This window comes from Oryzias latipes, chromosome 7 (genome assembly GCF_053564925.1).
Source record: "Oryzias latipes strain Hd-rR chromosome 7, Olatipes_Hd-rR_3.1".
Lineage (NCBI taxonomy): Eukaryota > Metazoa > Chordata > Actinopteri > Beloniformes > Adrianichthyidae > Oryzias > Oryzias latipes.
In genome coordinates, this window is record NC_136243.1 from 33283290 (window position 1) to 33295420 (window position 12131).

General features: G+C 41.4%; 1 protein-coding gene across 9 annotated transcripts in view; it reads left to right on the top strand.

The window, feature by feature from the left end:
- The window catches only part of LOC101162124 (plexin-B1), a 112425-nt gene extending 101333 nt beyond the window's left edge, over positions 1 to 11092 (top strand). For 8 of the 9 annotated variants that reach the window (XM_011476720.4, XM_078949617.1, XM_011476718.4 and 5 more), the window contains 12 exons: positions 134 to 280; positions 385 to 559; positions 648 to 751; positions 841 to 925; positions 1661 to 1833; positions 5463 to 5623; positions 5775 to 5922; positions 6018 to 6082; positions 7686 to 7761; positions 7848 to 7922; positions 9902 to 9991; positions 10125 to 11092. In XM_011476720.4, coding sequence (XP_011475022.2) covers positions 134 to 280; positions 385 to 559; positions 648 to 751; positions 841 to 925; positions 1661 to 1833; positions 5463 to 5623; positions 5775 to 5922; positions 6018 to 6082; positions 7686 to 7761; positions 7848 to 7922; positions 9902 to 9991; positions 10125 to 10181 — 1356 coding nt within the window. In that variant the 3' untranslated portion in view covers positions 10182 to 11092. Of the gene's footprint in view, positions 1 to 133; positions 281 to 384; positions 560 to 647; positions 752 to 840; positions 926 to 1660; positions 1834 to 5462; positions 5624 to 5774; positions 5923 to 6017; positions 6083 to 7685; positions 7762 to 7847; positions 7923 to 9901 lie in introns of all 9 variants that reach the window. The other variant, XM_078949615.1, reaches the window with a different exon arrangement.
- Positions 11093 to 12131: the final 1039 nt, after the last annotated feature.

Consider the following 12131-nt stretch of genomic DNA (forward strand, 5'->3'; position numbering starts at 1 on the left):
CTCCAGATGACTAAATGACCTTCAAAAGACTTATCTCAGTCTTGAAAGGTCTTTCAAACCTTTAAAGGTTGACCTAAAACATGGAGAAATAAGAACATTGAGGAATGAAATCTGAATCAATTCTTCTGATCAGGAATCTGCAGGAGAGTCCTTCTACATGCTGTTCAGGGCCATAAAGCACCAGGTGGACAAGGGACCCGTCGACGCGGTGACGGGAAAAGCCAAGTACACGCTCAACGACAACCGGCTGCTGCGAGAGGACGTGGAGTACCGCACGCTGGTGAGACCGTGACACAAATTCATGTGGTTTTATTGACCTTTTATTCGATTATCTGGCTAGTTTTTGCTGCTTCATCTTCATTTCTTTCTTTTTCACTTGTCCAGACGTTAAATGTTGTGATGCCGGCGGCAGATGCCAGCGGAGGCTCCACAGTGCAGACGGTTCCAGCTAAAGTCCTGGACTGTGACACCATCACCCAAGTGAAGGAGAAGGTCCTGGAACAGACCTGGAAGGGGACTTCATACTCTCAGCGCCCGCACATCGACTCGCTGAACCTCGGTCAGCCTAAATGACGTCGTGGCGTCTGAAGATGACATTTAATTATTTTGTTTTGGAGTTGGTGTCACAGAAATGCTTTGACCTCCAGAGTGGCGGGCAGGGGTCGCAGGCCACCTGATCCTGTCAGATGAAGACCTGACATCCGTACTGCAAGGTTCTTGGAAGCGCCTCAACACGCTGCAGCACTACAAGGTCAGTGGGGCTCCCACCATCACCGGAGTTCCCGTCAGTGGGACGGGAGCAGCAGAGTTCTGAAGCAGCCTGTGAAATGATGCATGCAGGTCCCCGATGGAGCCACGGTGGCCCTGGTCTCCAGGAACAACAAGCACCTCCTCCATGACAGCCACGATTACATGCCTGGAGAAAGTGAGTCCCAGGAATTCACGGCCACAGCCGTCCGTTTAACTCCTGAATGTTTCACTGACATACGCAGAAGGAATCCTAGTGACGGGGAAAGATCTGAACCATTGTGAAAAATGCAGAAATACCTTAGGAAAAGACAGGAAATGGAGACTAGTAGTAACACTTAAGGAAAAGAAGGCAGAAAAACACGTAAAACAGACAATAATAATAACACAAAGGAAGAGGCTAACCGTTAAATGAAAATAGAATCCAAAGAGGGTTTCAGCGATTTATTTCTAAAGAAACAAAAGGAAAATTCTGAATCAGATGTTATCAAAGGCAGAATGTGTGCAGAAGGTTCTCAGTTTGATTTGTACCGACTGCAATGATGGGATCCTCTATTATCCATACCTACTAAAGTACCTTTGAGCAAGGTACATAACCTGAAACCTAACCTGCAAACCCCCCCCCCCCCCCCCCCCCTGCATCTAGAATAAAACTGCATCTAAGTGGATTCTCATATTTAGACTCATAATTCCTTTTTTCTTTTCTTTTAATTTAGAAAAGTTTGCATACATAGAATGGCCAGTAGAGGTCAGCGTTTCACTGGGAATCTTTTCCCAAATACGACTAAAACCTGCGATGGTTGAAGTTTGTGAACTTTAACACACCTGGTCCATTCCAATCGAGTTGTTTTATGATAAAAATGTTCATAAGGAACAATAGATGACTCTGCCCAAACACCCCCCCCCCCATCAGAGACCCCCATGCTGGACGACGGGGATGAAGGAGGCGTGCGACTGTGGCATCTTGTGAAAGCCGGCGAGGAGCCTGAGATGCAGAAACACAGGAGAGGCAGCATGAGGGAGCGCGGCGGGGAGAGAGCCAAGGCCATCCCGGAGATCTACCTGACCCGTCTGCTCTCCATGAAGGTAAAAAAAACCCACCCGCATCCTGGATTTTGACTGTAAACATGTGAAACGGCTCAGAACAGTAAAACAGTCTTTGCTGGGAACTTTCCAAACCAAAAATCACCTTATTGAGTCAGGAAGGTACCATAGACCAGTGTTTTTCAACCAGTGTGCCGTGGGAAATGACCCATTCCGTGTTCTAAAAACATTTTCCCATCTCCAGGATATCAGCTCTGTGTTCATCCAAACAAACCCTGATAAAACACTGAGAGGTTAGGAATATGAAAGATCAAAAAATCCTTTTTTCTTTGTGTCTATTTGATTCCATTAAAGACATTTTGGTCACACGGTACCGCGATTTAGCCGCAGCTTCAGCTCTGTTTTTTGGAAAAGTCCCGCCCCTTTAACTGTCTCCACCAATCATTCTTGGAGGCTTAATCAAACGTATTCAGTCTGACCAATCAGAAGTGGTTAAAGTCTTCACTTCCTTGTTCCGATTCTCCTCATAAAGTCTCTCAGTTCCAACAAAGATACCAGCTAAAGTTCGTCTTTAGCGGTGTAGCTTTCCACAGAATCCGGTATCAGACCGTGGAACAAGTGAACAAAACAATGAAGCTCAGAGAAGAAAGTCTTTCTGGCATCGGTGTGAGTTTCTGCACTACATCTCCCATGATGCATCAGGTTAAAGTGTCAGCGTCTCAGCGTACAATGAGTGTTTCCCGTTAAACGTCTTGAAACCACAACGAACACAAATCTTCTTGATGAAATCAGACGTCAACAGTTTCGTTCTCCTTCCAGATTTGTGTTTATGAACAGCCAAACATCCCAGAGTTTGGTCGAAGTCATCTTTCTAACTGAAACACTTTTCTGATAACATCTGGATTATTTTAGATGTTCAATTTAAGAAGTAATGACAACATTTAAGAAACAGGATTAAGGTGAAGTGGCCAACAGACACAATGAAACTAAATTCAAACAATTTAATCGTCTAAAAAGAAATAAAACATTTTTGTTAAAGTTTTCCAAAAACTTAATTTTCGTTTAAGACAAAAGACAAACTAATAAAACTTCAACATGTTCACTTTTTGTGTAGCTACAGAAAACATGAATATAATGTTAGTCTTTTTGTGTAAAATGTATCAAACATGTTGTGGTCATATAATTGTTCAAAAATTCCAGCTGCTTTTGCACCAACATTGACAAAATAAATAAATCACTATTTAGAAAGAATATATTTGTTTTTTTGTGAGGTTACATAAATTTGCATGTTAATAAACTGGAGGAAAAGACAACTACCAGGGTAAAAATTCAAACAATTTAGTTAAAAATTATTACTGATTACAAACTTAACTTTTATTACAACTTTCAGATAAAACAGCTGCAACTTTTTCTGCCACAATTATCACAAAAATGCACATAAGATTGCAGAGGGACTCTAGATCAATACAGGCTTCAAGTTTCTCCTTTTTTAATTTTTGGATGCTGGTGAGCCGCGGGATTTTTGTCAAGGAGAAAGTGTGCAGTGGCTCAACAAAGGTTGAAAAACACGGCCACAGACTGTATCTGAGAACTGGACTGAGGGGGACGCCCTGCATAGAAATGGCCTTACTTACTCCTCCAACCAAATTAAGTTTATTCAGCTGCCTGTTTTTCCTATATGGACGCCAACCTGTCAATCAAAGGTTTTAAACGTTCTACGTGGGGGCCAGTAGGCTCCACCTATTTTTATTAAGGCACCTGATTAGTCAGTTTATAATTGGAATAATTTACACTACAGAAAAAATCAACAAAAAAAAAAAATACCGTATTTTCCGGACTATAAGTCGCACTTTTTTTCATAGTTTGGCAAGGGGTGCGACTTATACTCCGCAGCGACTTATATTAGAAATAAATTGAAATAAATACATTGTTAACCCTCTTGTTATGTTCATTTGTGGGGAACAGAGATGATGTTTCTGGGTCAATTTGATGTATGAGGTATGTTAAGTGTTAAGAGGATGTTAAGTGATTTAGAGAATCAGCAAACCTTTTTTTACAGTAAGATCTTGAAGGCTAACAACATAATATTCTATTTTCCAATGATTTCATAGATTCAGAAATGCAATAAAAGTGAAAACTGTTTCTACAAATACAGGATGAAAACAGAGTGTTAGTTGGCCAATGATGCTTCATGAAAGGCATAAATAAATAAGTTTGAGAAAAAATTACTGTGAAATTATTAGATAAACAGTCTGCTATGATTGTGTCATATAAGGTTGTGAAAGTTAAAATGCGACTCATAGTCCAGTGCGACTTATCTGTGTTTTTTTCTACTTTATAATGCATTTTTGGGCTGGTGCGACTTATACTCCGGTGCGACTTATAGTCCGGAAAATACGGTAGGTTTATCAAGAACTTGTTAAAAAAAGGTAACAGAGCAAGAATGGTTATTCTGATAAACAACAGCTGTTTAGTTCTCTAAAGAAGGCTTTTGGAGCCAGCAGGTACTTCCTGTTTGCAATGCGAGGAGCGAGGAATCACTCAGTCCAGTTCTCATATACGGTCAATGGAAGATACACAGAGATTGGTGCAGAAATGAAGGTTAAGGTTTTTTTTACCCTCCCTCCCTCTCTCTTCTGCTCGGTCCACACAGGAATGCACACGAATGTTATAAAAACAAAGTTTAGCCTCAAATACAAGAAGGATTTATCTAAATATACACCTCAAGTGTCAGGAGGTGCTGTAAGAAACCCCCACAGTAACATGTGTATTACACAGGAACCCCTCAGCTCTGTTTGCTTAGCTGCTGGACAGAACTGGTTAGAAAATAAAAATAAAGGCTGAAAGGGAATATTGACCTGAATTTGCTCCGCCCACCTCTGCGTACACAAAAGAGGTGAGTGAAGGGAGGATAAAAAGAGTCGAGGGTTTAGATAATAAAACAATAAACATTAGAAGAAAGGTTCTGACCACAGATTTCAAATAAACTCTGACTTTTACAATGATAGTGGATGTGAGATTCCTCTTTTGCCCCCAGTTTGCCCTGGACGGGAGGTCAAACTTTTTTTGCTTTTGCTATTTAAACTGTTGTGTTTCTTCAACATTTCGACCGATGATCTGAATATCAATCGCGCTTTTAATAAAAAATAAAAAAAGTCTTTAAGGTGCATCTGCATGATCTAAAATGTGTAAAATATTATTTCCCGTGACCTATCCACTTAGAAAGCAGACTCTTAAACGCAGTTACCTGTAAAGTGCTGCAGCGCGTTTGAGCACATGAAAGTTTCCGCATGGCTGCAGCTGAGGCGCAGAGCGTGTCACTTCCTCCTGAGCATCTGTTTGGAAGGAGCACTTTAAACGGAGGGGAAAACCGTCTACTTAATCTGTGGGGCTGATCGCTGCTCATAAAGCGCCTGTGGGATTTGGAAGTGCGTTACCCATAATGCATGGTGCCTTCCATTAGGATATTGTGTGTGAAGCAGGAATGCCTCTGCTGTGGGATTTCGAAAGCCTTGTGTGTAAACAGGTCCCTGTTTAAAGCGGCGCAACCTGAGTTTTCCATCGTAAACTCTCAAAAGCCACAGCCGAACCTGGCTTTTTGCGTTGCCATGGCAACAGGCCCTACAACTCAAACGTTTTTTTTTGTTGTTTTTTTGTGTGGTTGCTCTCAGGGAACGCTGCAGAAGTTCGTGGACGACCTGTTCACCGCCATCCTCAGCACCAGCCGCCCCGTGCCGCTGGCCGTCAAATACTTTTTTGACCTGTTGGACGAGCAGGCTCAGCAGCACGGCATCACGGACGCGGAGACCATCCACATCTGGAAGACCAACAGGTAACAGCAGCTCACAGGAAGAAAAAGAAACAAACATATATGAATAAAGCTGTAAAATTATGAGAAAAAAGTCAACATTTTCCAAGAATAAAGTTGTATACTTACTCCTTAAAACGTTTAAGCAGTAAAATCCAGACCCTCTCCTCCTCAGTTTACCCCTGCGGTTCTGGATCAACATCCTGAAGAACCCTCAGTTCATCTTTGACGTGCAGACGTCGGACCACGTGGACGCCGTCCTGTCCGTCATCGCGCAGACGTTTATGGACTCCTGCACCATCGCCGACCACAAGCTGGGCCGGGTGAGCTCAGCGCCGCAGAGCCGCGGCCGCGCCACAGCGAATCTACGTCACGTTCCGGGTTCTCACTACCTGCTTCTCGCTTCCTCCTCCAACAGGATTCTCCCATCAACAAGTTGCTGTACGCCAGAGACATCCCACGCTACAAACAGATGGTGGAGAGGTAAGAAAACGGCAGCCAGTCGCCACGGTGACCTCAGCATAGAAACTCTGTGGAGAGGGGGGGATTGAGCGAGGAGAGGACATCTGCTAGCGACAGACAGAAGGTAGACGGAGGCCGGCGGGCTTCCACGCATGGATAGTCTGTGAGCAGACGGCTGCACTCGCCACCGTCAGCTGCACGTTAAGCGGCGCCGTCTGCCCCGATGAGGCAGAAAACCCTTCTGTTTTTTTTAGTCTTTACAAACAAATTCCTCGTTTATCAGAAATGAAAACGTTTAGATCAGATGCTTGAACTCTGCCTGGGGTGGGGTGGGGGGTGGGTGGGTACAGGACTCGCCACCAACTCTTCCAGCCCCTAAACTCACGAGCATTGGCTTGTTTTCAGTTTTTCATAGAAAACACAAACGACAGAGAAAATGAACAAAACAATAAATCATTTGAATGAGTTTTGTTTTTAGTTTTTTACTCTAAAATGTGCTGCAGCAGTCCTGGACTGAAGGACCACAACTCGTATATCAGGGATATCCAAAGGAAGCTTTAAGAGTACTATGGGATGGCCACATGACCTATGGCTTAGCGGTCATGTTGTGGCAATGTGTGAAATTTGGCGACTTTCACATTTCCCCAGAGTGTCGGAAAAGAAGACAATGAAAGTTTTGTTGATCTTTGACCTCGGAAAGAAGCTGCCATCTCCAATAAAAAAAAATCCCTGGATACAAATTTCAACTCCTCTAGGGAATTTCAGTCGCCTCCTAACTCCTTCAGGATCATTGGAAAGATACTGTGGTTTAAAAGTTTCTCAAAAGATTTTTAAGGGTGTTTTTAGCATAGCGAGCTAGCAAAAGTGGCGTTCCCCTGTTGTTTGCACATTTTTAACCAGCTAATCGTAAAAATGTAATACATGAAGCTAAACAAAATGATATAATAGGAATATATTAGGAATTTGGGCGTGGTTACCAAAACACCTCTGTTGCCATGGAAATGCAAATAATATACTTTAGCCGATTCTTCAAAAACCACACTTTAAAAAAAAAAAAAAAATTACTTATTCCTGTTCTTCACCCCCAGGTGACCAAAAAGACAACATGGTTGCTATGGAGATGAAACCAACAGGAAAACCGCTATTTTGAAAAATGTGTTTAGTCTTTTAATGAATTTGTCACAAGGGGTTCAGAACAGGGTGGGGGGCGGTTAGCAGTCGCTCAGCCAGTGAGGGAGGGTCAAAAAGGGGCAATGGGGGCGGGTAGCTCCTGCAGGCCATACATTGCTGCTCGTGACTTAAATTTTAGACTAACCTTGTATTTTCTTTGTCTTAACTGTTTTTTTTCATCTACTTCCAGTGTCTTAACCCTAAAGCACATCATGTGTAGGAAAATGTTGCTTTAGTTTTCATACTTTCCAACTTTTCTTTTGGTGTGAATCAAACTAAAAATGTTTGCAGTTTCTCTTGCATTTGATAAAATAGTATCAGGCTGTAATCTTTCCTATGTTCTCCCTTAAAGGTTATGAAATGATGCACAGATGAAGATGAAACAGAATTTGGGTTTGGAGGAAACTGAATTGCGACTTTGTAGTTTTTTGAAGCCCTTCCCCTGTGTCTCCAGGTACTACACCGACATCCGTCAGACCATCTCTGCCAGCGATCAGGAGATGAACTCGGCTCTGGCGGAGCTCTCTCGTGTAAGCCGCTCCGCCACCGTACTCGGCTGGGATAAATACCCAGAAGTCAGACAAAAACGTTTTACTTTCTTTTTCTCCCGAAACAGAATTACGCACCGGAGGTCAACTGCCTTGTGGCGCTAAACGAACTCTACAAGTACATCAACAAATACTACGATCAGGTCAGTGTTTAACATAATTTTGCATATATTTTTAACTTTTGATACTTGATCAAATTTTGCTATGAACATTTCTGAAACAGTGTTATGTCTATTTTACTGATATAGTATTATTTTTAATCATATTAATGACTTTTATAAGTAACATAATTTGCATATATTTTGGATACTTCATTGCCATGTTGATTTTTTTTAAAGTTATTTTTTACATAATAATTAAGTAATTCATCTTTGTCATGTGCTTTATTGATACTTCAAGATTTTTAATTCTGTCTGATAAAAGTTATGAACCGGATATTGATAAATCATGTAATAAAATGGTTACAGTATAACGGGGTGGGATTATATAAGTTCACTTCCTTCCACTCCCTTTCAAGCAATATTTATTAATATGTCTAATTATCCTAAGTTTGATTAGTTATTGTATGAATGTATAACTGATGATTGTATTGCTTTTGTGTATTATTTCTATTTGATTGCTTGAAATAAACCAATTCATATAAAATCAAAATCAAAATAACAGAAGCAGTAATGAAATCCACACAAGCTCATTAAAAAACAAAAAACAAATGTAAATTGACTTCTTAACCGTGTCTGATAACAGAAGAACTTAAGACGTCAGTTAACAATTCAGACACTGAGTCCCATCAGTCATTACACCTTTGATCTCTATATCTGAATATCGTAGTAATATTAGTCTTGTTTGGCCCCACCGTGGATTTGAACCCAAAACCTTTCAGTCTCAGGCCGCCAGACCACTGAGCTGCTGGTAGTGGGGATTTTTGCATCATCTACGCTTCTTACGGCGACCCAACAAGGTGAATGAACCCCAAAAGGCTGGGGTACTTTACGTCTGCTGACCCCTGAAAAATACAAACATTTTCAAAAAAAAAAACAAAAAGCTGGAACAGCTTTATTTTGAAAGGACAGAGTTGTGACTATCTTCAGGAATAAATAAAGACGTCTACTTTGGGTCCAGGAAAGTCAAGTTTACAGTCAAAGTTTGTTTTCTTTAAATAATCCTGCATTTCTTCCACTGTCAGACTAATAAAAACATTAAGAGGGTTATTTTAATTTCTTATTATCCTTTTATCATTGCTATTATTCTGAAGTGTCTCTAATGCTGCTTTCACACCAAACACGATTCGCTTGTCAGAAAATATCTCCGCCTTCGTTTGGACATGCGTCAAATTCGCTGTCTGTCCAAAAACGTTCAGAAACTTGACACTCCAGACGCGCGTAGGAGGAGCTACCGTCAAAAATCTTCTGCCTCACCGCCACACGGAAGCATGCATGCATTTCTATATCTCATGTGCAATGAATAAAAGACATGGATTAAGTTTGCAGATGGAACGTATTTTATTTTGAAGAGCTCTACATAAGCATCGGTAATCACGTCTGGGTTCTTGAGATCATTCAGAGACTCTCCCGGTTCGGTGAGCCTCGCCATCTGCTGCTCCGAATGACGGCCACTTTCACCATACTTCTGTCTCACTAGGACCCAGTTTGACAACTTGCTGTCCAACATTAGTATAAGGAGGAAAAAATAAGAATAAAATTAGAGGAGCTTTTTTATTTTAGTTCAGACTCTCCTTCGTCTTGGTTTTAGACTCCACCCACGAATTGCATTGGGTGTGAACGCCGCTTAAAGCTCGCTCTCATTGACGTCACCAAACCTGTGACAAAACTTCACTTTGGTGTCCAAACGGTACAAAGACGGTTACAAAAACAGCTGTTTTAAGTTAGTGACAGCGTGAAAGCAACGATTCTGAGAGCAGAAAAGTTATGTCAACAAAAAAGACAATGATTTGTGCAGAGAAAGTGTTCTTCCTCTTCTGTGTCTCATTCTGTTCGGGCAGTAGAAGATTCCTGCAGCTGATTCCGGAAACATGGAAATGTTTTGGAAAGTGGGATTTTTTTTTCTTTACACACAGTCACGTTTCCTTCTTTCCTCAATGGCGTCACCGCCGTCCTCCTTTCAGATCATCACGGCTCTGGAGGAGGACTGCACGGCTCAGAAGATGCAGCTGGGTTACCGGCTCCAGCAGATCGCTGCCGCTGTGGAAAACAAGGTGACCGACCTATGACCCTCAGAGCTCTGTCCCCCAGTTCGGAGAACTGTCCCCCAGCAGAGGACGCTCTCTTGACTTCATCCTAGGAGCGACGGAGGAAAAAAAAAAACTGGGATTTCTGTCTGCTTCACAGACTGAGGGAAGACCCGAGGAGATGGTTGGATCCCTCATGTTCCGTTCTTCAGCGTGAAGAAAGTTGGCTTTTCCTGTTGAGATGGATTTCCAGACTAAAACCGGAGCAGAGCATTCCTGCCGTGATTCCAAACGTCCATCCTCAGTGTTTGGGCTTTAGCGTGGACAGTCATGGACTTTGAAGTCTTACAGACTCGCACAAACCTGCTTCTGTCTTACTTGCATTCTTGTTTACGTTGATCTAAAAGTCTCCTTTCCTCTGATGGTGACTACAGCTGACGTGAATCGTCTTTGCTTATCTTTGAATAAACTTCCTGTTTTTCCCCCACATATTTACCCAAAACAATAATCAGAACCTCTTTGAGATCAGATTCATTAATATCCGTCCCAGTTTTTATCAGGTGTGGGTGGACGGAAACACCTGATTACAAAGGAAAAGATGTGACACATTTCTTATATTTGTGCTTTTTTACAAATGTTTTTGTCGACTTTTACCGTTTTTTTATTTTTCATATTCGCTCTGAAGCACAAAAAAACCTCCTCACCGTTAACTGAAATGTAGCTGCTGCTCTAAAACGCCACACTGGAGCTTCTTTTGATTGTTTTGCAATTTTAATTTATTGTTTATTTATTTGATCAGAGACTATTGGTTGTTTTGTTCCAGCGCCCCCTGTTGGTCAGAGTTACATTTTCTTTCTATTTCCACTTCAACATTTTTTTAATCACAGTTTTTTTGACTTTTCATGTTTGACATTTTAAATATTGTTGGAAGATTCGCAGATGTCTTGCGTAACTTGTACATTAATGACTTTCTATTTTTTGCCGTCGCACATAGGATGCTTGCACGTCTGTTTGCTCTGTAGATAAACGCTGTTCCTGGTAAACTGTAGCGTCGTCTAACGGATAGGATGAGCCTAACAGCAGCTTACTGTGATGCAATAAAGCGCTCCATGAACTGTGGTGACCTTAGACCTTTTGTTTTTCATCAGGAAGCAGGAAGTTCAACCAATGCGACATCCAGATTGTCATCAGCAACTAAATGTTTTGTCTTTTCATAATTTAAAACAGGTTTTCACCATTGTTTACACCAAACCTGTACTGTGCTTTTTAAAGGTCAGTGGAGAAAAAGTTTACGATGAGAGGAATGGGAAAAAAACCAACTTTTTTGGTAAAGTTTGATCATACATTATCCAAAAAATGCTAATAATAACTCCAGCCCACAGAGCAGGAAAAGCATGTAAATGGATGTCGGGTTACTTTTGATCCTCATGTCAGGCATGAAAACTCTTCACAAACTTCAGTGAAAAAGACTTCTTTCACCCTTTAGCGCCAGACACGTATTGGACTACTTTAACTGTTATCAAAGTTCGATACAAATCGTCTCCAGGTTTTACGTGAGTTTGCCTGACCTTTGACCCTGGGAAAACGCCCCCATCTTTTAAACTGCCAAAGTTGCGTGGAGTGAGCTTCTACAAAAGTTCACCTGTCAAAGGCCGCGATGCCGGCAGCTTTGAGCTTCCTTTGAGTTTTGATGAAATGTTGGTGAAAGTGTTTTCAAACTTTTAGAGTGCGGGGACTGCAGCTTTGCCAAGTCAATAGGTCAGGGGTCGGTAACGTTTACCAGTCAAAGAGCCGTTTGGATCAGTTTCCCACAGAAACGAAAGCACAGGGAGCCACAACACTACGGGTGTTGGAAAAAATCGTTTCGCCAATATATCGTGGTAGTTCATTTTGCGATATTTGTATTGATTCAAAATGCTATCAGGATATTTATTTAAGTATTTATTTTAATCCTTTATGAGCGTGATGTTTCCTTTGATCTTTTGTCCATTTTCCACAACCTTGAACAGACTTTTCTGTCTGTCCGACACCAAAGATAAGATGAATGAGAAGATGGAAACAAATTCACTTTGATGCAGACTCCTTTCAAATTTTTTTTTTAAATCCAGTAAACCCAATAAAGTATATTATTTTAAGGATGACAACTATTGTTATTAGGAAGAAGCTG